Source organism: Pomacea canaliculata, linkage group LG10 (assembly GCF_003073045.1).
Source record: "Pomacea canaliculata isolate SZHN2017 linkage group LG10, ASM307304v1, whole genome shotgun sequence".
NCBI classification, from domain to species: domain Eukaryota; kingdom Metazoa; phylum Mollusca; class Gastropoda; order Architaenioglossa; family Ampullariidae; genus Pomacea; species Pomacea canaliculata.
Window position 1 is genome coordinate 19,715,530 of NC_037599.1, and position 27,196 is coordinate 19,742,725.

General features: G+C 38.9%; 3 protein-coding genes, 2 long non-coding RNA genes and 1 pseudogene across 5 annotated transcripts in view; 5 read left to right on the forward strand and 1 right to left on the reverse strand.

The window, feature by feature from the left end:
* The window catches only part of LOC112574123, a 142,479-nt gene that overhangs the window by 99,137 nt on the left and 16,146 nt on the right, over window positions 1-27,196 (forward strand). The window lies entirely within an intron of this gene.
* Window positions 1-27,196, forward strand: part of LOC112574113 — a 103,863-nt gene that overhangs the window by 35,563 nt on the left and 41,104 nt on the right. The gene's annotated exons all lie outside the window — the stretch shown is intronic.
* Window positions 405-1,885, forward strand: LOC112574115 (BTB and MATH domain-containing protein 36-like). Its single transcript, XM_025254989.1, has 2 exons — window positions 405-735; window positions 1,193-1,885. The coding sequence occupies exons 1-2, from the start codon at window positions 486-488 to the stop codon at window positions 1,546-1,548; spliced, it is 606 nt and encodes a 201-aa protein (XP_025110774.1). The 5' UTR covers window positions 405-485; the 3' UTR covers window positions 1,549-1,885.
* LOC112574128 lies at window positions 4,232-6,597 on the forward strand. The gene is made up of 5 exons (XR_003101348.1): window positions 4,232-4,726; window positions 4,901-4,980; window positions 5,428-5,533; window positions 5,914-6,067; window positions 6,472-6,597. It is a non-coding gene; the product is annotated as an uncharacterized LOC112574128 (long non-coding RNA).
* LOC112574103 lies at window positions 7,939-8,706 on the forward strand (annotated as a pseudogene).
* On the reverse strand, window positions 12,514-16,341 carry LOC112574132. The gene is made up of 3 exons (XR_003101354.1): window positions 16,204-16,341; window positions 15,176-15,263; window positions 12,514-14,898 (listed from the first exon to the last, which is right to left on the reverse strand). It is a non-coding gene; the product is annotated as an uncharacterized LOC112574132 (long non-coding RNA).

Genomic DNA, 27,196 nt, shown 5'->3' on the forward strand with positions numbered 1-27,196 from the left:
AAACTCGATAACACGGGGCACAAAACAACATATCATCACTAACCCTCACCAAGCGGTGTGGGTTTACAGTAGGTGGGGTATGTGCTGAGACTAACACCCTTCACGCCTCCCCTCCAAACACACATGTACACACACACGTGTATGTTCTGCTTGATTTACAGGGATTTTAAGAAAACCAGTTTTCTAATTTCTGCTTCATTAGTTTTGGAAACGCTACCTCTTTGCATTATTTCTCATCCTTGATTCACGGTGTCGTACAGGAGAGGACACTTTGCCTCGCAATATGTTCATCCACCTTGTTATTGCTGACGTCGCATTACTGTACTCTAGGGAATTCCCGTTCACCGTTCTTTCTTCTACCAGCTTCGCAAGACAGACTCTCCGATTGCATAGAAAGCCTCTTTGTGACTGTCGGCTAAGCTTTCATCGTCGCCATATTGGACAGGACTCTCTCAAAGAACGAAGGACCTCTCGATACAACAGAAATGTTTCATGCTTTAATCCCATTTGAGGAGATGGACCAATTTTCTGACATGGCTCTCGTAGTAGAGGGTCGTAAACTGCATGTCAATAAAGCATACCTTATGATGCATTCGCCTGTTTTCCATAGAATGTTTACTTCCAACTTTAAAGAGAAAAATCTAATGGAGGTCCCGCTTCCAGGAAAGAAATATTCTGAAGTGTCCGAGCTGTTGAAACAAATCTACCCAGGAGAGCCAATTGACTTGTTAAATGGTATGTCTATCTCAGTTTCATGTCGGTATCAATAATACATCTCATAATTAAAGTAACATGATCATATTTGAGGATATGATTCTCATTTATAACTTAACTTGGTATAATTTAACGTGATGTACCTCTTTTTGGGGTTAAATATAGAAAAGTTCTGTAAGCTTAATTATCGCGTTATATTATTGTCATTATGTTGTTGAATGTTCAAGGTATTTCTAATATCGCTATTTCATAGGCTGCTGTTGAAAACTGGTTTAAACACTTTGCCTCTTCCATTACACACATTCCTTCTACCCAGCTGTATAATCACATCAGGTCTGGTCGCTTTCCTACCACAAGCGGCAACTAGAACTGTCTACTCTTTCGTTTACAATGCATACTTTTTTTTCAAATGTGATTGGTTTTGTGGAGTGCTATGTGTTATAAATAAATATCACATTTAGATAATATCTTTCTACAGATGAATCCCTTCCACATCTTCTTAAACTCGCAGACGAGTATGACATGCGGCAAGTTTTTCACAACTGCCAGCAGCACATCTTAAAAAATCTCATCGACAAGAGCAGACTGTCCACTGACCGAGTTCTTTTTTATCTTGGGATTGTTGAAAAGTATGAACGGTTGTCTTCTCTAAGAGAGACCTTGATCGACCTAGCAAGTCGGATATTTACTAAGGACCTGGAAAAAAGCAAGCACTTTCCTAATGTACCTGCCACAGCAATGAGAGACGCTTTGTTCCTGCGTTTGAAAAGAATAGAAAGTACGCAATATGCCTCCTTTTTTGGGGATATAAATCCCTGCCTTTGGAGACCCTAGAAATACAGAGCAAGAAGGTAGTGAAGGTTCAACAAATTTCACACTGCAAATGCCCTGAGACCAAAGACATTAAAGTGAGAAATATCTTAGTTTAAACTGTAAAAGTACATAAGTAGATTAATTTAAATTGATACATTTTGGAACAAAATAATCAATAAACATATATCTCTTCTCCTCTTGTTTTATTTTTTATAATGTCAGAATTCATATTTTCTGCATATTCATTAAGTAAGTTTGGAGTGTGTAGATTTGATGCAATGCATAATAAAGTGCAGTCTTGTGACAGTATCCTTTTACAAGATAAACGAATGAATAAATTTATGGTTATTTTTCTTTACATGAATATCAAATGTTATTACTTATTATAAAGAGAGAGAGAGAGCAAGAGAAGCAGAACACGAGACACCAGCACCACTATATATTCATCTCTCCATCAAACTGTCGTCTGTCCATCCCACTGCTTGTTGTTTTGGCTCACACAAGCGCATTGGCTGCTCACTGACTATTCATCATCCAGGCGACCCTTGTTCGTGTAAAATACTGAGAACTGAGAACTAGTTCTGCGATGATTACAGCTAGATGATTGGTTTCTTGATAAGTATTTCACTGACCTTTTGCACTCTCGACGGCATAACACAATGGTAATGCAGTAACATATTCAAGAAACATTCAGTGTTTTAGGAATCAAAATGTGGAAATAAATTGTACCAGATCGTTAGAAAACTTGGATCTTGCATCTTTTTCTTGCTGTCCAGTGGTACAAGGGTTCATCACGAGCGCCTGCTTGTTATCTAACACTAACTCCATCAGTCTAACACAGAGAACCAAAGGTCAAAAATCACTAAAACAAATGTACCATAATCAGGAATACTGTAAAAATACATCTCTCTTGCTCAAAACTAAATGGGAAACAATCTGAATGTAATTGTGTCAATTTAGTTTTTATACGGTTGTCTTTCTTTCATCTTTTTCGGGGGGGGGGGGGAATGGGGTGTTTTGTTATGTTTGCTTTGTTTTTCTTTCTCGCTTGTCTTTTATGGAAACCCTTACTTGAGACAAAGCTCACAAGAAACATATGATGCAATAAACTAAGCTTCACGTGAATGAACAAATCACGAATGAGTACCGCTGATCATCAGGTCCCGTATCCATGTAAATCGAATGAGGACAGCTCCGTTTACCTGCTACTCCCGGAGTGCTAGTCGAGACCTAAACGCGCTTACGGCCTATTGGGATTCAATACATTAAGAGCTAATTTTTTGCCTCACTCACTTGTCCTTTCCTTCTTCTAGCCCTTCCTCCATGAAATTTGCGTGACTACTGCTTCAGTGGAAAACAAACACGAATGTGTGTCAAATTAAAGACAAAAGGGTCTTGCAGCCTTCACTTAGTTAATCGGGAAACTTTTTATTTTTGTCGCTAGACTGATGCTTTCGGTTTCGTTTCACGGCCCATTTCCAGGAAATGTCCGTTAATACCTCTTCAAAGAAAATATTTGCCTCTGTACAAACCAGTGCACACACACTGATTTACCTCGTTAACTTCCCTTACCTTCTTCATTCTACACACTCTGCACCAGATAAGCACGTGGAGGTCGCGTGATTAGGTGACACAGCAGACCATATTTCATTATGACGTGAAGCGTAACGGAATTTAAGGTTGTTTATGTGAACAAACATGGAATGTATAAGAGAGGCGTCATGGCATGGTGCAATATTGAGTGACTGGGTGAAATAAAGTAACAATCCATACCGACTTACATAATAGAATGTGGGTCGGCATGGATTCTGCTAATGTTAGTGTCCCTAAGTACAGCGACTATAGCAACAAGGTCACTTTATGTCCTTGGGAATGACAATGACAATTCTTTATTTACGAGAGGTAAAATTAGCAAGAAAATACTTTTTTCCATTTAGCCCTCGCCCTTTACAGGGAAGAAAATTAACTACATGAAGTAGTTAAGAATTATAGAAAAAAATTGTAGTAAACATTAAGGAAGGTGGATATGTACAAAAGTGATGGTTAAGAAAAAATATGCATATATTTACAAGGTGGTAACTATTTGGGTGAGGTTCGATAGGCTGATCCTCTCAATCATTGTTTATTCGGGTTTTAGGAGGTTTCTGACTCAGGTATTTTGTACTTTATTAATGTTTGTGTCATTGTGTGGCCTATACGTAGCCCATCTTTTGTAGGCCAATTTTTGTGTGGTCCAATAAGTGACCATTTCTCTTACCCTTCTCTCAACACCCATCATGCAACTCCCTCGCTCTAGTATTTTCTGCACGTGCTCAGTGACAGTGTGCTGAAACATATAGTTCCAATGCCTTGAACTCACTACTGACATCAGGGATGATTAACGTTTTTTTCTGCCAAATGCCATTAAAGGGCATCATTTATGGGCCTTACAAAATTAACTTAAAAATTAGCCTACTATATTTTGTAAAGCCTTATCGCATCCACGTTTTATCCAACATTTTTGCAAGGTGTGCACGCCCAGGCTACCTGAGACTGACTGTCCTGAGTCATCTGCACAATCAAAGAAGCTGTGGAGGACAGTTTACATGCGTATTGCGATCAGGACAAGATTTTTACTGCCAGTGAAACCTAATCGTAATAAGCATGCAAGCTGTCGTCCACAGCTTCTGTTATTGTGCATATGATGAACAGAACGATAATAAATTGGTAAGGGACGAGAAGTATACGTGTCTGTCCCGCTTTGGACGTGTTTTGTGTGTCCATGAAAATCTACCTCATTGTCATGATTCACATAATACATATTGATGTTGATATACAAATCTCCGAGATTTGCTGACTTTTAAATTCCCCCTGCAGCGGCTGCTTTGAAAGGGCCAGACCAATTAATTTTGGGGACCTTATACAGACCATGATCTGGACTTTCCCTGGCTTATATAACTCCTTGCCCCGACCACAGACTGGCATTGACTACTCCAGCTCCTCTCAAGCCTCTACCCTGTCACAAGGAACCCCAGGCGAAGGAAGAAGAGGTCTAATTATTCATCGGCAAAACACTCACATTTGACAGGGCAAGCGACACTAGGACCTAAAATGTTGTTTTTCTTCACGATCTTCTGCGCCATCCTGACAATAGGTCATTCGTGCTCCTGTCAAAGAAGAGTCCAATTCACATCTGCCTATTTCTGCGAGTATACCTTGAGTGAGTTGCGGCATCTGACCCTTCTTTTTGTCTTTGCCCTCAACCATAAAGACACATTAATCGAAATTCTTTTACGAAATTGTTTTACCTATAACTATTTTGTTCACGACTATAGTTTCGGCCTCTAAGCTGTACTAGTGTCCTTCGTTGCCGACTAACACCTTCTCTACACAGTTGTTCTTGGAACTGCCACAAGCGAGACTGAGGATGGTGTAGACAGGACCTACACAGTGAACGTGAACACGCATATCCTGGTGAGGAACACTTTATTTGCTGTTTTCATCACACAATTTCTTTTTCTTTCTGCTCGAGCTTTTTCATGTAGAGTTGTTGCTGTTGTCTTGTTATTACTATTGTCTTTGTTGTTGGTGCACTTGCTGCTGTTCTCAATCTGTCTGCTGTTCGTTAAAATGATTTCGTGGCTGCTGCTTCCCTTTTTCTTCTTTCCTTTATGGTGTTGTCGTTCTTTGTTTTAACTGTTATTTTTGTCGTTTTTGTTATTATTGTTGTTGTCTTTGTCGTTATTGGTACTTTAGTGTAAGCCTGGAAATTTCATCAAATATAGAATACATTGTACAAATCTGAGGTAATTTATTTTCGCGTTTATGATGGGTTTCATCATCATCACAATCCATCCATCATCATCCATCCATCCATCATCGTCGTCTTCATCATCGTCATCATCATCATCATCATTGCAGATTCAAAGTCGACCCGGCACAGCGTCTCCATTAACCGTGAAAACATCTGTCCATGACAGCGCCTGCGGAACCCGCTTTCCTCTGAACACTTTTTACATCTTTTCTTGTAAGTTTATAACATGATTTTTTTTTATTTATTTATTTTTTGTCCATCTGTCCTTCTGATGTTCACTTCAGCTAAGGGCTCTTTGCCTTTAGTACTGGTTTATGGGACCCTCTACTTTTACTGACAATGCTATAGGAAGATTTACTTACAAGGCTATGTGACTCTTCACTTACTATATTATGGAACTCTTTAGTTTAATTACTAAGCGATAAAAAGATATACTGTTATAGAACTCTTTGGTTACTAGGCTATAAGACACTTCCTCGTTAATTACTACAGGAAGAGTTACTAAAGTATATAACTCCTTTGTTACTAGATTATGAGGCTGTTTATGTTACTAGGTTGTAGAACGTAACCTTTGTGTAACCTTATAATTTCAGTGAATAGAGAGAATGGTTATTGGAGAACTTCACTTTGTTACCCAAACCTCGAGTGGAGTAGACTTACTGCACAGCAACGGCGCTTTATGATGCAATATATGAGAAGTTGCCCTGCTTCGGGATGAGTACAGTGACCCGGACACAGCCGCAGGCAGTACGTAACAGATACTTATCTTCAAATTACCATGTCGTGCAGACTCGCTGTTTTGTTTTGTTTTTTTTTTTTTTTTATTCACTTGACCTAACGAGCTTATCACACAGTTTTCCTAATAACATTTCTAAATTTCCATTGAACATGTAAAAATAGCTTACAGTAAACTTCAAATTGTTTACAAGTCTGTAGCCATCGTTTGTTTTTATCATAATTATCATTCTTGTCGAGGGAAATATTTTATATTTAATCGTAATTTTTTATCGATTTGCTATAAACGACCTAAACATGGTCCTTGTAATTATCATCCACTACGTGTTACATGTTATTATTGACAGTAAGATTTTTAGTCTTTATTTCAAACATATTGTGCTATGTTTTATGTTACGTAACATTTATTTGTGTAGACCGAAACATCTCCCATGACCTGCCAAGCCAGTCTTCCATGTGCTGTAAGCAATGAAACATTGGTCTAATGCAGAAGGCTAGTAAAGCTATGAACTTGTGAACACACTATGCTTGTGAAGTGTGATTATTGCTGTATGCACGTGTATGTATGCGTATTATGGTGAGGCCGTTGAGTATCATACAAACAAAAAATGTTGTTAGTTTATCGGGAAGCGCCTGAGTGAAGAGTAAAGTCCTCATCACCGACAAGTGTTGGCTATATCTCAACCGAGAAGTTCTGTACCTGACCCAAGAGGGCATGAGACAGAACAGGTCATTGGCCGGGTGGGAGGTGTCCACCACAATCTTGCTCACCCTGCACACACTGCACATGACGTAGAGGGTGTCCACAGGGAACAGGTCACAACCAATACATCGGTTAGCTGCACGCACCACCCGGTGGAGTAGGACTTACCGTTCTGGGGTGGTACTACCGTACCAGACGGTGACGGATAATGTCAGTACAGATAAAACTGGACCAGAATGTCTCATCTAATAACAAATTGATGTCGAATTAAAGACGTTGCTGGGCCTCATTGATACTGGAAACTGGAAACTTTCCAGCTCAGATCATTGGAGATGATGGAACCCAGAAACCTAAAGTAATTAACCTGCATCATGATACAAAAAGGTGACCAGACGTCCTTATTTAGGCAGGACAGTCCCGCTTTTGACCTCGTGTCCCGCCTGCTCATAAAATGTCTGGGTGGGACGCTCAATGTCCCGCTTTCTGGCAAGTCCATCAATGTCCCGCTTGTATTTAAAAATCTGATTACCGTAAACTGATTCGCATCTGCAATCAATTACAAAAGCACTCCTAACGTTACATGGACTGATCATCCTGTGCAGGACTTGTTCACCATCGTACAAGACAGGCCTGAGTCGTGGGCCTCGTCAGCTACCGCATCTATCCATGTGCATGTGTTTCAACTGGTAGCAGTCAAGAAAGGAATAAATGTATGAATAATTAGGCAAATCGATCATGTTAACTTTAATTCTTTAATGACATACGTTTATCCTCAATAATAATCACAACATGTAAGTTCATTTCATATAAATAAAATTTCATTTAAAGAATAACACTAATGAATATGATTTGAACAGCTGTACTTAATTACAAACAAGCAAAGATCACTAGTTATTAATTAATTAGTGGATGCGGGGCGGGGATCGATGTCGTGCCCGCGTATTAATACAATTTTGCAGTTTTGCTATATTTACAGACATCATTGATTACTGCAAGCAATGGGTGACAACTGCACTACATCTTGCTCTGTTATGTCCGCAGGTCAGTACCATAATAGTTCTAATCTACTGTGATATGTTAGTAAGTGAGACGACTTTATCAGTGAGTCACGACAGCTGACACATTTCCTTTCCTCGGATTTGTCCTTCGGTGCTGAGTCCCGTGACGACACGTCAGAAGAACAACTCCGATCACTAAAACAGAGTAGTGCCCCTTATCAACATGGCGTCTCTCGAATATTCTGACAGCTCAGTAGATGAGGAGCAACTGTGATGTCAGGTTTGCATGGGAAAACTAGAGAATAGTGCCATGATTCAGAGTGTGTCGGAGTTGATCAGTTTATCACTTGCATTTCTGTTGATTTTCCGGACGATTTCTTTTGCTTTAGCAGACGACGGCACCGATGAGGCGAGCCCGACAGAGTACCGCTATGAATTGGCAACATCACCAGATGCTGCCTTTGTGTACGAAAACACTCATTACTTTGAAATCATCTTTCCAGAAAGTTTAAGCTATACATACAAACTTCGCCGCGCGAAAGATTTTGGTAACGATTTTGATCGCGAGTACAAGAAAATACGCATGGTCATCGCAGAGCCCATTGAGGCCTGCAGTCCCATTATTAACAACGTGGAAAGGGCCGTTGCTTTCATCCTGCGAGGTGGATGCTCCTTCTTGACGAAGTCCAGACAAGTTGAAAAAGCTGGCGCGGTAGCAGTCATCGTCGCTGATAATGACGAAGAAAATGACGAGTATATGATTGACATGGTCGACGATTCAACTGGCCGATCTGTGGAGATTCATCTCTGTTCCTGATGGGTAAGGATGGCATGATGATACGGCGAAATCTGATGTTGGAAGGGCTTGATGAAGCATCATCAACATTCCTGTTAATCTGACTGGAATTCCAATCGGTGCAGCAAAACAGCCACCATGGACACTCTGGTGATGGTGCAAAATAGTTAAGAGGGTAGGTTTTCACCCTTACATTTTACTTTCTCTTTGCTCTATGGTGAAAATTTCAGTATAAATGATCTATCAATCTATTAAATGCAACATCACTGTCTATTAATACATAACATATCAAAGACACTAATTTGACCAGAAGAGTTTACAAAACATTGTCCATCTTTTGAGAGATCTTTCATCATTACCTCAACAATGTTCAATATAATTGAGAAGATAACTCATTCTCTTTCCAGCAAACAGTCTATAGCTGCAACTCAGACATACAGTACTTGTTATTGTTGTTGTTTCTTTGAAAGGACAAGTGCTTCCACATTAAGACGATTTTGCAGTGTGGGTGGTGGGGGGGGGGAAGGAAATTGGACATAGGGGAGTGGAAGGGTTAACAGGTTTTATGAAGATCCTAAAAATATGATCTTTGAGGCAAGGAAGTGAAACTTTCAAGCTTGGGTGTAGATGCTCTGTGTAGTCCATAAACAAAGACATTGTTGAATCAGCAGCACAATTCACTGATAACAAGGCATTTGATTAAGGACAGAATTGTTTCTGCTGGGGTATCTAATAAGTCAACAAGTTAATGGTAACTAAGGAAAAGATCCAGTTTTAAAGGCTAGATAGCACTACCACTAGTACTTACAAAGTATGAAAGAAGAGGAGAAACGAGACAACAAAAAGGAAAGCAGAAGACTTCATGAATTGGTAAGAAAAAAAAAAAGAGGATGGAGGCTTAAACAATGGGGTCAAAAGAACATGCCTTGAAATGGGAAAAGATGGAAACTCATTATAACACAGTCTAATGCCTTATGGGAGGAGTCTGAAAAGAAAGTTGAAGAACAGAAGCTTGTGGAAAGGGAATAAAATGAATTGTTAGCTTATTACTTAGTCCTCTTTGCTTACCAGTTGTTAATTAAAATTGTCTGTTTGCTTGCTGTTGCCACAAAACCACCTGGCAGTGAAAGTCTGTACAAAAGTGCTTTTGTACATTTTAACAGACTGATATTTCTTACACAAATATGAATCTTGTGTCTGAAAACTCCGCTGGACAGACCTCACTTTGCACAAGTGCATTTTCAGGATGGATTGAAGAATGAACAGTTGATTTCAGCTTATTTTATGTATTATGTTTGTTTTGGCTTTCTCTTATAATTGTTAATATTTTTTGAACATTTTATGCATTCTAAGGTTACTATCATACTTGTGTACACTGTCAGCAACTCTGCTTGACATAGAACCTGTTTTTGTGGGGAAAAGAGCTTCAGAATAAGAAAATTATGGGAATAGTTTGCCTTTTTGGTGTATATATTTTAAAAATTTATTTGTTGTTAGCTTTCATTTTATCATAACCACTTGCTGTTTGTCTTTCAGCATCTACAATCAATCTATTGAGGGCAGCTGCTGACAATCATGAGAATGAAGCAGTTTTACCAAAACCAAGAGAAAATCCATGATCATCATTTTGATCATCCTGTACATTTTTAGCAACCGTCAGCCTGGACATCAAGCAGCTTGCATTCCATTTATATCTTCTTGGCAACAGGATGAGGGGTGTGCAGTGCTCAGAACTTATTTAAGAATGTAGATGTCAGCAGACACTATTGCTGCACCTGTTCTGTTTGTGAGTGTTCTGTGCGTTGACATGGTTACAGCATATGCCAGTTTCAACTGCCAGGCCTAGTGATATTTTCACTTATCTTTCATCGTTATGCTTGAGTAATTGTGAGATTTTTCCTTATTGTGCAGAGTATGAGATGTGTGGGTTTTTTTTTTTTTGTTTTTTTTTGATTTTGTTGGTTGGGATAAGTCCAGTCTTTTTTGCCAGTACAATTAGACTTTGAGGCACTTCAAAAGTGACACTTCAGCACTTAGCCAGGTTGATAAAGGCCTTTAGGGCGATGTCATAACACCACTAGCATTCAGCTTACAAACTTAAAAATCATTATACCTAGTAATTGTAATGACTCTTGTATATGTATCATGCACAGTAAGGTCACAAAATCCTCTTTGTTCTGTAATAGGCTGTTTTATTGTGGCCACACTTACTTTTTTTCGAGTTCAGAGGACCAGAGCTTCTGCTAATGCAAAAAATTGTGTATAGTGCGCATTAAAAGTTCGGAGGACCCTTCAATTTTCGTCAGTGGGGTCCCAGGGGCCCTTCAAATTTGGCGAAGAACCGATACAAAAATTGGGTGTCTGTCTACATCGTATTCCAATCTATTGTTGTCATCTGCTACAAGGTGAGAGTAACTTCCTTTACACTGAGTTTTTTCCCTTACCGGAAAGAGTTCCGTTAACCTATTTCCAAGATGTCGTTGACAGCGTGGTTAAAATCATCGTCTAAGAAACGGAAAGAAAATGAGAGTGAAGACAAACAGCAAGATAATGAAGATCGTGAACCCACATCATCATGCCCTGGTCATCTAGTACCTGTGATGACACCCACCCAAAAAGAAAAAAGTGAGAGCCTACAATACTGTGTGGGAGAAAGAGTTTTCATGGCTCGAGTTTGATGAGTAGTCCCGTCATGGAGTGTTCCGTGTCTAAAAACTTGGCAGAAAAATGCTTTCATCACTGGCTGTACCAATGCTGTACTAATGTTCAAAGAAACATACTAACAAGACATGAGTCGACTGTTGATTTGTTGATATTTTTTCACATTGTAAAGGGACCCCTTAGAGTTAGCCTGGGACCCCTTAGAAATGTGAAGAAAGGGTCCCTGGGACCCTAAAGAATTAAGCCTTAGCAGAAGCCCTGCAGAGGACATTTCTGCAGCAAAAGCAATTCACTATATTTTTTTTAATTTGTATTTGTGTTGAGAAAATGTTAAGCAACAAGTGGCCATATTTCAAGTAAAGAGACTCCAACAACAACAACAAAATATTATCTTACCAAATGAAAAATTGTTTATTCTCATTTAAAGGTGGTCAATTGGATTTTTTTTTTTTTTGGTCTCCTAAAGAGCACTGATCATTTTGTAATGTTCCTGTGCCTTCAGCTTTGCGCTTCGAGGCCAGTATTGCTCATTACTCAGGCGTTTATAAGCTGGCATATGTTTAACTTGTTTTTAAATATTGAAGCATCACATTTAAGATGAAAATGACTTTTTAAAATTTTACAGTTTTGCCTGGAGCAGACTATGCACTGTTTACTGTTTTTTTTGCAAAGCCTGTTATAAATACAATGCACTATGGGTAGTGGAGATTGCTTTGCATGTATCAAGCATGTGAGAACTGCAAAATGCTGCAATAACAATGTGATTGATTTGTACACTGCGAGACAATGTGATACAAGATTGTACATAATTCTGTGTCTAGCAACTGATAAAGTTTCATGGGTGTTCAGAAGTTCCCCAACAGTTCTTGTTATGCATATTCCTGTTTTGATTGCTTCACGGTCAATAATGGTGCTAGACACCAACAATAGAATGCTTAAGGGAGCAGCCAGTTTGACCTTCAAGTCTTGTTTAATCAACAATCCATTACAATCATCCAGAGTTACATTGCATGATAAACAGCAGTGTTAATGCCTACATAACACTAAAAAGTATCAATCCTACAAAATATGTTGCATGAAGTTTCTGTTGTATTCTTTGGCTTTAAGGTGATTTGGGCTCTCAGTATGCATATAGTTTCAATGTGCCAAAAGCATCTTTTTTTCCTTCTTCTTTGAAGGTTTTTAGCAATCAGGTGGTCATAACATGGAATCTAAATCTGTTTCTATAATAGATAGTGATTATAGGTACATATTCAACTGTTAAAGGCAACATCCCTATTAAAATATTTGATCATCCCATGCAGTGTCATTTGCTTTTTTGACTGCCAAGCAAGTATGCCGCAATACAAACACATAACCTGTTTCCATAAAATCATTAGTTGTCAGAAAATGTCAACACAAAACAGGTTAGACCAGTGTTACACTCTTCCTCATTACACTAACCCCACCTCACTGGTACAGCACTTTAGCATACTTCAAAGTAACCGATTATTAGAAATGTAGATTTGAATGCAGAAAAAAGAGTAAATAGATATAAATTTCACTTTACATGTGGGCAGAGATAATGATAGCTAGATTTGTGAAGACTGGGCAGGAATTTATAAAGTTATTAAATATTTCCATCATTGAACGAGCTGGTATTAAAAAAACGTTTCATTAAAAATGTATCCTGTAAATTTTTGCTCAATTGTAAAAAATGCTAATAAGATTCTCATCCCTCAGACAATGGCTATTTTTTGTGTTTGAAGACTTTTTTTAACAAGTTACTATGTCATAGAATGTGAAGGTTCATACCATTGTATAATGTCAGAATATTTAAGCTTGTGCTACAGCATAAAAATGACATCAACTTTTGATTTCAGTGCAACTGAGGAAAAAGAACATTAGACTAATAACAATTGCAGGCATGTGTAACATTTATTGCTTGGTAGTCAATGAAAGTTTGAAAACTCAAAGTGCAATGATGATTTTTCAAATTCATCATGGATGCCAACAGCAACTCCTACCTCACTTTTCTTTTGAAGGGAGTAAGGAAACATTAGGTTTGACTGATGGATGTAAAAGCATGTTTAAACAGTTGTTATACAGTTGACGTCAAGACATGGGTGACCATCAAAGGTAATGTCCCTCTGTATGTGAAATGTATAGAAAAAGACATGCAAAACTAGCCTAAAAGATAGGTCAAGACTTGGAACTTAATGCTGCACACATAATACTGGTCATTCTAGGTGAAAAGGTTTCATTGTTTCAATTACACCTGTATACTTTCACTGATAGTTGAAAGACTACAAACTGGAACACAAAGTTTCTTTGAAAATATGATGAATCATCTAATGAGAAAAGCTGATACTATAAATAGAAGAGCAGATGGAACAAGGACATGCCAGGCACATAAACTGGTAAAACTTCTTCAAAACCAGAGCCAGAACTAAATGAAAAAGCTGAAATAATACTTCTATTTACCTCTAACTCACTCGACACTAACTTTGTGTAGGAGGTAACAGGTTGGCTTCAGTGAGATTGACCAAATCAAATCCCTTGCCACAGCCAGAGAGGAAAAAGTGGTAATATATATATATTTATAAGTAAAATATCTTTCACAAGTCTAGCATGATTGGAAAGTTTGTTTATTTTTTGTTTTGTTTTAATTTTAAAAATAGAGTGATTTGATCACAGGTATTTTAAAATCCTTTCATGCTGCTTGCAAAAATATCTGCTGCCTACAACTGAAAACTCTAACAAGAGAAAAATAATAAATTAAAACACTAACTGCTGTTCAGTTGCAGATGATTTTTTCCAATTAACTACTAAAACGAGGCAGGTGTGTACAAAGTTTACGGTTTCAGCCATATCCATTGTTTAGGCTCGACGAGACTAACAGTGGAGAAATTTCGCAAGAGCTTGGTTTCGGCAGACAGACAACAATCCACCTATACACATCCGTGAAAATGACATTTATGTCTAAGAAATGATGTCCTATTTCCTTTCAAATAAGTCTGGGGAGTGGAGGTGATGGGGAGTAATTGAGTTTTACACCCAGCAAGCAGCTAAAGCTGTATCACAGCAAGGCCCTGTAAACAGATGCCACATGTAGAAGAAAAACAGCTTGCCCGAGATAAGAGCTGAACCCAGGACAGCCAACCTTCACTGTATTGGTTCTTATAGTATACAATTACTATAATACAATATAATTACTATAATACAATTATGTATGGACAGAATACCACCCTCAAAACTCATGAGGTCTCAATAATAAAAATAAAAACAACAGTATTGCCAAAACCTAACCAGAAGAGTTGTCTCTAATAATTATGAGCATTGGCTTGATAACTTCATGTCATCAGTATTTTATAAAAATCATAAAAATCATAAAAAATCAATCAGCACCACACAACTCTCATCAGTTTTATCTGTGGTTTTTATACTGATGACAAGTTAAATCTTCAGATGTTCCTGTCCTGGAAATGAATCAACAAAATGTGCATGAACAAATATGGGCACACACAAAACACACAATGTGCTCCATAACTTTGTCCAGCCTACAGTGAAGTGTGCCATGCATAAAATTTAGGCATTGAAGTCAGCCATGGGAATCAAAACTCTGGGCTGCTACTCCTCTTAGGCCTGTCATCGCCTGTCACAATATAGTCCTCATACTTTAGCAGCTGCTGCTGTGTTATACAGTCTGCCAGAAAAAAAAAAATAAAATGCTCATTCTTTTAAAATTAAAATCAGACGATTCAAGGTTACTGCTGAAAAAAAACTATTTTAGCCTTTGGAAATTTTTGTGGTAACAAAAGTGTAAACTAGTTTCTTATAGTCAGATCTAGATTTTCAAACATTTGCAGAAGGATCGATTTTTAAAATGCAACAAAAACAAACACTGATTTCTTGTGCTAGTTTATGTCTAAAGCAATGGTTTGAGAACAGAGAAAATACTGGTATAAAGAGTTTTAACTTACCCAAAACCCAGAGAGGTTTTATGCTGACTTTACATGCAGTACTTTCATTACCAATATGAAGCTCAGCTCGACTAACATTTTCTGTAACCTGGAACAGCCAAGACATCAAATATTTCACTATCAACCTATGTGCAACAACTGACCTGTTTTGATGTCGCAGTTGTCAGAATCTTTCCATGAAGTCTTACTTTTCAAGGAGGGAAAAGTGAAGAAAATAGTTCTGTTCCTTTATTTTAATAACTAATAAAAGAACGAAAGCCAAATAGTGAAAGGACTGGTGCGAGTTTTGACTAGATCTATTCTTCAGTAGTTACATTGCATTCTACTGTAAATTTGCATGCTGCAAATACATTCTGCTGATTAAATGTGCCAGTTCAACCAACCAATGACCTATGGTTTACATTATTGTTTTTTGAAGGGGGGAAAAAAAGTGAAGAATGTTTTATTTCCATTTTAAATACCTTAATAGTAGAATGCATGACAAGCAAATGTCAGGATGTGAAACAAATCATCTTATCTATAAGCTGAATACAAAATCACCCCATCATTTTACCTTGGCCTTGTTTATATAAAGCAAGTGATCAATAACCTTTGTCCAGCATGGGGTGTAGTGGTTAAAACACTTATTTGTTACTACTGTAGTGAGAAACGCAGGGTTCAGATCTTGTCTCAGGACACTCTCTGTATATGACACCTGTCCATAGGGCTGGACGTTAGGCATTTTCCCCAGGTACCCTAGTTTCTTCCTGCTTCCACTCCCTCCATAATGCGACATCACCTCAAGTGGAAGTACTTTCCTACTAAATAAACCAACCAACAATACCTTTGTCCACCAGTCTCTCCCACAATTCCCTTTCTGGTCTGTTTTGTAATTTTCTCAGAGATAGACATAGCATCATTCTTATTTCCTGTGAGGTTCTATGTTGTAAAACAGGATGAAGTGGTTTGTGCAAAACATTCAAGTGTTTCCACTTCAAAAACTATAATGAAGATAAAAAGGCATGGCAGGTTGGTCACTTTTAGCATACCTTAGCACCACAAAGACGCAAGAGAGCCGCCACTTGATTACGTGGAGGAGTACAAGATTTAGAAACAAAGACAATTCCAATCCCATCAAACAGCTTTGACTGAAAATCTCCATCTGAAACTTGTTGCCGAGCGAGCCGTGTAACTGCAAGGAAAAATATTGCATTATTAGTGGCACGATGATGTTTTAAAATTATTTCTGAAATTATCATAACCTGAAAACATTCCACAAATCACTTTAATGTTGATATGAACTGTAAATAGCAATGACATAATGACAAACCTTACTTAGACTTCGGAAATTCCTTTATCAGTTCGAATGTCTCTCTGGTACCCATTTTTCGGCTTCTAGTGATTGAATTACCTGCAACCATCAGCTAGAGATCAATGGTGTTTTCTGTTGCAGGTAACTTTGCCTAACAATGCACCAAGAAAATATCCTACTTTCAGAAGGGAAAACAAAATCAAGATAAACAGAAAATCTGATACTGGCTGCATGATCTGAATTTCATCCAAAATTGAAAAGCAGATTGTTATATGCTTATATATATACACTGTTAAAATTTATCTAATATCACACAAATCTTTTAAGATTTACAGAAATGGCAGCTGTCACCTCCCATGTTTGCTGTAGAATCCAACAGGCTCTTGCCAGACCATGCAGAACATTCAGGGTACGCCGTGGTTCACCACATATTAGGTGAGTTCGTGTGACGTGAAACATTGTTTTCCAAAACAAACCCACCAATGTCTTTTCACAGCAGATATAAACCAGCTCTTGCTCCCTGTGAAAAAAAAAAGGCACAAGGGAAAAAAGGGAAAGAGTATAAATATCATCTTCAAGTATAAATTAAAAGCAGCTATGGAAGAAAATATGAACTTTGACTCTGCATATTTATTTAGCTACATTTTTTTAAAGCAAATGTACTCAGCAGTGTATGAAAACTAATAAAGTATGCATGAAAATATAAAAAATGCAGATCGTCTCAAGAGTACAAACTATGTCTCAAAAATCAGATTACTCACTGCCTGTGTAAACTGGTCATCACACATAGAAGACTTCTTCCCAAACTGTTTTGGAATACTGCTGGCTTGAAGTTTGTTTCTTTTCCTCCCCAGATGTATCGGCACTCTCTGACACACTAGAAGAGAACACCTGCCTTTTAAGCGGCTGCTCTGCTTGCATTTTAATGAAGTTTGAAACTCCTCAATGCTGGCCCGTGGCTTGGAATGCTCCTGTTGGTTCACGAAAGATGGAGAGGTCGAAAGTGTCATCGACAGCCATGGACATCGAAGCAACCCAGCAGGCTATTGTTTCGGCAAACCCCCCAGCACACTGTCACTAGTGCTTTGACTGCACGGCTTTCTACGTCATTCCGTTTGGCTGACTCTTTCTAAAAGCTGGCTTTTTCACTGTCTGAATCTGAAGTCAATGATTTTTTCTTTGATCGAGAATTTTTTTTCCCTTTGTTTTTCTTTTGTCTTACACAAGCTCCTTCTACCTTTTTGACTGGTTGATGAGTATCTAGTAAAATGTCGATCAATCTGCCCTGACTCTGTTTGTTGCTCTATTGTCGCTCTGCTTTTCAGACAACTTGTGGCATTTAGCGTGGACTGTCAGGTGTTCTGGATGAAAATCCATTTGCATGGTTAAGGTTATGAAGTTTTCTTTTTCGTCCCGTTGTCACCACAGATTCTATTGTGCATCTTCTTTGTTGGAAGCATGGAAGTTGAGTCAGGATGGCATCTCAGTTACACATTTTTTCACTAAGCTAACAGATACAGTCTTTGCTCATGTCCTCATCCATCATGAAAGGGACAGACCTGCCTGAAGTAGCTGCTGACCTGAAAGGTGACGCTACCTGAGAATGTTACCTAGCACCACTGCAGCTGCGCAGTTGTGGACAAGCTTGTTGGTGCTAGGCTACGTCTTGAACGCCTCCTTTCTGCACCATGGACTTTGGTTTGGCTTGTATCGTGGACGTTGGATGCAGTCCCTGGATCAGCGTCCTGATCCTTCTGCATTCCTGCACTAGAAATCTATTCAGTTGGCTGTTTTATACTGGCTGGGAAGTAGCTGTTATCAGCAAGAATGTTTCCACAACTGGATACCTTGGTACTACGACAGTCTGGCTTTAAATTAGGATGATTCTAGAGAAGCTTTCGTCTGCTGAGTCTGATAGGGGTTTGTCTGCCAAGCCCAGCTGAAGCTTGTCTGTCGAGTTAAGTGAAAGCCTGTCTGCTGAGTTTGCTGGAAATTTGTCTGCAGGTTCTGAACAAGACCCATAGCACAATCCTCATTTTCCGAGGCTGACTCCTTTTCCATCAAGTTGCCCTCCCCTCTTTGAGTGATTCTTTGTGGCATGCTTTTGTATAATCGTGTGTTAAACATGATCTTCTAAATTCATCTTGTGAAAACTTATTTGATAACCGCAGTCCATGCTGCGCCTTTTGTGGGTTTGTCTGAGGGGTGTCATATACAGGGCTACCTTCAGAGTCTAGCTGAGAAGCTTTGTGATTTTGAGTTTCTTGTTCTAGAAATATCTATTTTTGTTAATGTCGGTTGCCATCAGGTGAAATTATTTGTGTGTAGCTTTCAAATACTTCTTCTCTTCATTTTCAGTGCTCTCAAGATGTGGTTTCTCTGTGCAAGAGTGCACTAGTCTTTGGTCTAACAAGCTCCCTGATATATCCTCAATCTGGCTGATTGACAGAAATTTGAAGAGAACGTTTTTCTTATAGATTCATGGATCTTTAATACTTTTCAACCACCCAACTATTAAAGTATTAAGAGGAGCTTAGAGGTACAAATGCTCTTTAGGTTGCCTACTATTCAGTGCGGGAGCCTAGTCATGGGGGGTCCTAAGCCAAACACCTCACTCCCAACTACCTAATGCAGACAGTCATATCTTTATGTGTGTTATATGAAACTGAGATCGTGTCCGGATTCACTGTCAGCGTATCCCAAAAGGCTGCTGGAGATGATATCAACCAAAAAAAAAACAAAAAACAAAAAACTAATTGTACTGAGGAGCACACTGGTCTAGAGTCATGATAAGCTAAGCAGACATTTCAAACCAAAGTGAGGAAGTACAGTCAGAAAAGTAAGAAACTCGAAATAAATCTTAGCTAATGATTGAGCTATTTTAGCATATTCTAAATGATGAGACACTACGGTGAGACAATAAATGAAATATTTCTATTACTTTGTTCTACGGTGGTGGTGTGAACAGCTTTCTTTGAAGAGGTGTTTTATGGAGCTTTGGTATCTGAAGGACACGGAGATGAACAGATGCATTATTTCTTTGCTGTAAAAATGTGTGTGATTGAGAAAGATTAAGATAACAAGCAATGTTAAGTTTAGATACAACTTGTTTTTCTATTTACTTTAAAATGAACATGAGGTAGTGCAACATTTGCATAAGAGTGAAGTTATTTAAGAAAAGCATAGTAAAGATTAATCTTCGGCAGTATAACTTGATGTATTCAAGCAGTCAGGACTGATTCACTTTAACGGGTAATATGCTTCATCACCCGACTCGACATTCAGCATAACCACACTATTTGTCATCAAGAGGGTCATTGTTCACTATGCTTTGTTCCTTGACCAGTGCCTGTTGTTGGGGGGCATAATGATGATAGATGCGGCAGCTGATGAGTCCTGCACTTATGCCTATTTGGAGGGTGACAGTGAGCAGATATAACACCATAACCGCCCCAGTCTAATCTTCGATGTTCGTAAGCCAGTTGCTTTTGAGAATGGCCACGTTGCACTGACCAGCCGCTCTCAATAGAAGGTGTCATAAGACCAGGGCGGTTCCATGGCACAAACCAGACAGTTTATGTTACATTGATTGTTGCAGGGCCGTAGAGTTTTACGAAATGGGCGCGTTGCTATCCGAGTGCAGTGGGCACCTGTGCTTGTGACACTACCAGACGTTTATTGGTTTTAAGACTGCTCTCTGTGCGCACAAGACCAGAGCAGGCTCCTACTCAAAAGCACTTGTTGTTGAATGATCCTGGATTCTCTTTGCCGGGATTGTCGGGGTGAGCAGAGGAGTCCATACGTGTCGCATTCAATAGAGGTGCAGTGATTGGTGGGGGTGTCAAAAAGGATTTGTACAGATTGTAATCACTCATACTTTGTAGTAAGTCCTGCTATGTCAATGGAATCTTTACGTATGCTGCTAGATCCCTGTCCGCTCAGCCATTTCCAGTGTGTTACTGCTGGGTCGTTACGACATAACTGAAGAAATGGTGGGGAAGGATAAGTTATGAGATGGTTTTGATGACGCTTGCGAGCTAGTATATGCATCCTCCTTAGTGGCTCCGCTGGAAGTACAGCTGGCTTATCCCATTCATGTAGATCTCTCTGTTTTTACAGTAACTTGCCAGTGCTCGAGCCGGACTTCCCTGATCTTGTATCGAAGATGCTTCGGCCTCAACATTCATAGTCATGGGCTCACTGTCTGTCAGCTAACTGCTGGGTACAAGACTCTTGGAGTTGCGTCAGTCTTTTTGGACTTGGTAACAAGTGTGTAGTCTGCAATCAGCCTTTCACCAAGCACAATGAAAAATAGAAAGGGTGTGGATGGTTATGGAGGACCACCCGTTTCATGCATGCGGTTACTTGCAAGGATATAGTTGAACAGACACATGGTTGATAGGGGGGCAGCCAACCTAATGATAAGTAGAGGAATAGGCTTGGGGAGTCAGAATCATGTCATTCTCATGGCGAACTGTTTGCTGTTTCCAACTATATTTGAACTTCACATCGCCAAAAAGAAGAATGCACTTTTATGGGATTCCGATAAATGGTGCAATTTTTAAAGATGATTAAGATGCAATTTAAAGATGATTAAGTGGCACAGTTATCAAAGTATTAATGTATAAGTCTTTTTAGTGATTCAGAAGCGGGATCTAGAAATGAAAGGGTTGACTAAGAAGCTGATATGTCAGCACTCAGTAGGACTAACAACAATGGCTGTCGAGACTTGTATCTTCCTGCACTGTCTGCTATCAAGCACATTTGATACTGGCGCACAATAGCACACACTACTACTGTCTTTTCTCCTTCTGCAGCTGCAGATGCGTTCCTGCAGACTGGGCGGAGACTGACAGGGCGATATGGATTGCGTGCTCGAAACATCCCAATGGATAGGTGACTTGACCAGTAAGAGTAAAGGACGCCGCTCAGGCAACTGACTGAGAAAAATGACACCAAATGTAGCAAGTTAGTATACATTAGTATAATACAAACACAAACGCAGTGTCTTTATAAACAGGTGCCCGATAAGTTGAAAGACTAGTATTAGGAACCTTATATGGACTCAACTACCCATTATCATTAATTGTTCTAACCAAAGGCAGACATGTTCTAATGCAATCAGATCTTAATATTAGACTGTTGAAGCTGAAATTAGATCTCTCTTATATCAAACCCATGTAGTCAAAATCTAAGGATAATAACGCAAGCGAAAAGCGAATAGAATGAACGTTTTTCACAGGAATCAGTAACAAGGACTATTAAAGCATTGAATTGACTACATTTATCTTCTCGGTACACAGGAAATCAGACAACACCCATGTGACCTGAATGAAGGCTGTGTAGATTTCTAACTTTCATCCGGTAGTTGAGATTAACAGAATACGAAGAAGAGTAGTAAATTCGATGTTATCACGACCTTAACACTACCATCGTGACTAAATCGTATTAAGAATTTGTATGACCTCAGTTTAAAGCATTTGAACTGCAAGATCTACAATCACAAAAAAAGATGATCATAGATGGCTAATGCCATACAACAGTGCAAGTATGTGTTAATACAGAGCTGAGAACTCAAACAACTTACTGGTAATCACGTGGTCTTGTTGAATATTCACCACTAAAAAGTCTATACGTGCCGAACAGCACCTCGGTCGTCGTGTAGACAGACTAATTTGCCAAGAAAGAACAGTATGATATGACGCAGCGACTTACACTTATTACTTACACGGCGAACCATTATGTGACGTCTCTGCTACATCTTCAATGCATTTTAACGTAATATCATACACTATGAGAGGTCTCGAGCGCTTTCAGCCTTGACTTAAGACCTTCTGAATCATAAAAAGACATGTTCTCGCCTATCCACCACCATTGTACGGTCTTGCCCTACGCCCGTACCCTAAACTCGCTATATGTGGTCAGTCAGCACAGCCTTCTAATAAATTCCAGGCTAAAGCAATATAATTCTCAGGGGACTAACTCAATCGGAATACACTCAGCAGGAGAGTCTCCCCTCTACATAAGATCCGCAACGACTTCTTGCGTGGTTATCTCTAAACCATCTAATTGACGCTCGGAGTCAAACCAATAAGAACAGAACTCTAACAAATATTGCTATCCACTTGTGCACCGGCCGTATCGACTCTTAAACTTGGAAGCAATTTCATTCATGCCAGCCCGATCAATTGTACGCGTCTGATCTCCTATGCTATCTTATATAAATAATAAGAACACATCTCTTGCCAGAGACTCAGCGACTTCAGCAATGGTGAACTGTCGCACGCGTCACCATAGAACATAGCATGTCATTGTGTGTTCTTGTAACTATGTGATACATGATATTGTGGTACCTAAGTCGAGTGTGATGTTCCTGAGCACGAAGCAATGAGGCGGTCTGCTTATTCGGATAACAACGTGCGATGGATTGCGTGCAATCTCCGGCTATTTGATGATTTATGTCCAGGTGGTTATATTATGGTAAGAGCGACTATGAGAAATTCTAGTTGGAGAGTGCTAATATACATTCTCATTCATAGACTGCAAAGGAAATCAGCCACTATAGACTGTGTTTGCATACATCTTTCAGAATTGTTTACTTCCTAGCAAAGATGATCCCCCCCCTTACCCGCAGTAGCTTTGTCTCATCAAAGTCACCAATTTTGACTAACAATACCGGAACTTGTGAATGAACAGTACTCTCATTTTGTCTGAGCAGAAATAAAGCAAAAGTCAACCAAAAAATTGAAAAAATGGACAAGTAAGAAGTAGTTAAAGCAATCATGATCCTGACTGACAGTAGAAGCCATAGCCATTTCCAAGTAAAGTATGGCTGCCATATTTAAGGTTGATAACTAGCTGATTGTATAAGCCCTATTGGAGGCTGATTTTAGGCAGCCAGACCATATACGAAGCAGGGAACACAAGTAATCGACTGTTCACACCCCCCCTTCTAGTCCAATAGCCAATTATATTGAAAGGGTAAATTTTTATATTAAAAATAATAGTCCTAAAATGGCGAATTGCTATATGTTAATTCTGGGTGTTGTAAAAACTATGGTAGACGAGGACTTAAGTATGTTAAAGTCTCCATCTTTTTTGCCTTAGTATTCTTCAAATGCATATTATGAAAGCCAACTATCATACCGGTATTGTATCCGATTCAGAAAGAATCTAGTACAGTGTTATGCGGCTACTAATGCCGTATAAGACACAATCAGCGAAGTCATTATGCATTAGGCCATATCTTTCCGAAACAATGAAGAAATACAATACGCTTCCGTATTCGAGCACACCGAGGGCAGAAGAGATGGATTGATATTAATGCAACGATTTTTCTGTGGTGCGCACACAACGTAGATTGGCTACAGTTTTCCATGCGCATCATAGCTATTTATAGCTTAGCTGAGGTGTGGGGGGAATCCTTGGATATCCCTAGCCATAGCCTAGAGTAGTCCATCGTAATCGACCATCACGCATTCTCGCAGGGCTGCTAGTAAAATTATACAGAGCAAGGCAAATTATGTAGCCAAGGATCCCAGTAGGAGTATCAACATAAAAAATTCTATACTTATTAATACAGGGATCACCTACCTAGGTTCAAAACCTAGGTGGGCACGCAAACTTCGTGCGGCGTGTTCCTCGGCACTGGTTGGGATACCTCTACGGTCATCTACTCATACACATAGTTCCCTACGAGGTATCATTGAGTCCAATATATACAATCTCTGGCATTCTTTCTCTGCAAATTTGAAATATTAGTTTTGAGATACCTTTCAATACAATATACTAGTGGTAAGATCTGAAAGCAAGGGGAGAGAGTACAAATTTATTTGTCTCAGAGAGTCTTCTCCCATCAGCACCTTTTAGTTCTTACTCCTAATCTCGGTGTTACTGCTCAGTATTCTACACTTATATATCGCGCCACGCACGTCCTGCTAGGCATATCTTCGAGGACACGCACATTTATTGACAACTCTCAAACGTACAGATCCAGTGCCTGAGTCATCAAAACATGGTAGGAGTTTTATTGTACCTTATTTCCCTTCTTAACAAGACAAAGCTTAACAGGATACACTGCACTACAATCATCACATTAAAACACGTTTTACTGGCGAACGCAGATCTACCAGATATGAACAAAAGTAAAGCATTCGCAATGGCATACGCGCTTCAACCATGAGGACAGAAACAAGATGTAGCTTTGTCTCTTTATGGCTCTATCATTAGTTTCGCTTTCTTGCCTCTTTGAAGCGTAACATGTGTGACCTTCTCCGATCCTTGTAATATTTTGGCTCCACGAGCTGCCCAGGTCGTTTCTACGTGAACTTTCTGGATTGAATGCAAGACTGCGATTTGTTCTTTTGCTGTGCGAAATTCAACATATGCGCACTGAAGATCTGTATATGACAAGGAAAGAAAGATATTTTGTCTCAAGAATGATAACATTTTTTGAAGAGAATGTTATGATTGAAGAACTATTTTACACAAGTCATGGCTGAAGGATGAAAATTATAATGCTGTCATCAATGTCATTTTGCTAAACCAGTGAACTCAGATACACACTCTATCATGTTACTACAGAAAAAGTGTATTTCTAACTTGAAATCTAAAATAACTTTAAATAATTAAAATAAAAAAAAAACCTATTTTCTGATATTAGTAACTTTGAAAGCTTACTGTAAACAGTACTTTCCAAATTTCTTTCAGCTATTAAACAATTTCCTAGTTCTCACTTTATTGTGCCTGATAACATACGTATTTTGTGTGACCTCTATTTTGTTCCTCAGTTTGTCAAAAAAAAGGGAAGTTAAGTGTTCCGCAGCTTAATAACTTCTAAAAATTGTGAAAAACAATTCAAATGAATAAAGAAAACCTTCTAATGCCCTTTTAGAGGATCCTCAGATGTAAGTTGGGATGATCAAGACGATCTTCTGTATCTGAAGAGGTGCCGATATAGATTCAATTGAACTGAAGTTTCGCATCCTCGTATGCTGAATATGTTATCTGAGGAAGGACAGCGTTTTTAAATGTTGGACAATACTATTATATGGCGTTGAGACTGTGGCCGAACACATGAGTGTCCATAATCAGGTGAAACTGGAAATCGAATATGTTAATGTTTAACAAATGTAAACTTGTCCTTTTTACGAGAAATAATATTAAATATGCATAGAAAATCAGGTATACGAGTTACACTTATAAATTAAAATAAAAATGTTTGTGTCAGATCCATACACAGGTTTAAATCTAAATACTAATCCCAGTCAGACCAAGAAGAAGAATCATACAAGGAACACCACCCGAGCTTTTCAAAGAATCAAACATTCTTAAGCACTGATCTTTTATTTTGGTCTTTGGTTCAAACCATAAAGCGAAATATATTAAAGGTAAAACGGAAAAATAAAACTGAGATGAACTGCAGAACTGAAAAAAGGTAAGAAACCACTGCTAATGTGCTGGACAAACACAAAACAAAAATTCTGGAACACTCATTTCTGGCAACAACAAAAGGCATCTCTGATATCTGCTCGCACTTCGTTGTTGAGCTAGCTCAAAAGTGTAAAAAAAATATCTCACGACTAATAGTAAATGATATTTCAGAACTTCAAGTATGTAGGTATTAAATGATGCCTTTACTCGTGTGCGTAATCTCGCTCTATAGTGGTGTAAAGATGTTTCGAACACCTGTGCAAATGTGGTGGTGCAAGTTGTTCAAAAATGGCGTCCGTGTAGCTAAATTCTAAGGAAACTACGGCCGCGCAACCATAGGCCTCGCTTTGCTGCCCATTTTTTACTGCTCTTAAGGTCATGGTGTAAATGTGATTGTTTTTTGTTCTTTCTGTAGACTCTTTCTACTATCAAGAAATACGCATTAACCATTGTCCTTAGGAGCAACCCGATCGACTAATAATGGTAGCCCGGATCGTGCCTTGATATTCTTTCTGTATTAATGCGGGAGTAGCTAGGTTTTTGTGATGGTAAGCTTTGATATATACCTACATTGATGATCAACACTGCTGCTGGTTGTATTATGCCATTAATGGCCAGTGCTTCTCTCTGCTGGTGGACACATTATGGTTGAAGGCAGGTAATCTATTAGGGGTTTGTTTTTTGTTTTGTTGCTCAATTTAGGACTAGTTTATCCAGTCCTCGGTGCTGCGTTCCTTTTATTTCCTATGGGGGTGGAATCAAAACGAAAAGCTTAATGTTCTCAATTTTGCTGGTTAATCTTGTGTATGAATAGACAGTTCGTCAGTATATTAGATCGCTCTTCTGTTTAAAGATAAGTTTTTTTAGTGCATGTGGAGGTGACACTTTTCCCACAACACAAAGGTGAGCTATTAAGGTGCATAACAGGTACCATTATGTTACGCACGAACAAACAACACATCAGCCCGCATCAATGCGGTTTTAATACAAATTCGCTGCTGTATGGTACTCAGCCATGCGGTGGAGTCGGACTTGCCTGGTGGCTTTTGATGTAAGATGTTTTTGATGCAGGTGTGTGTTTATTAGGTGCCGTGCATGAATGTAACGTGTCATGTGAAGTCAGTCTAAGACAAAGTGATAAGTAAAAAAGATAGAGATAAAGCGCCTGAGAGACTTGTAATTTAAAATGCATTTCATGGTCATCGGGTCCTTTTGTGAAGTGAACAGCCGGACCACCAAAAGTCAATGTAGGAGAAAAATAAATGTCACTGCAACAGTTACCTTTCCAGAGCTTTTAG

Bases quoted from the DNA above. Each gene is read 5' to 3' on its own strand.
- LOC112574115 (XM_025254989.1), top strand. From the start codon at position 486: ATGTTTCATGCTTTAATCCCATTTGAGGAGATGGACCAATTTTCTGAC. The intron at 736-1,192 runs GTATGTCTATCT...ATCTTTCTACAG, and splicing joins GCCAATTGACTTGTTAAATG to ATGAATCCCTTCCACATCTT.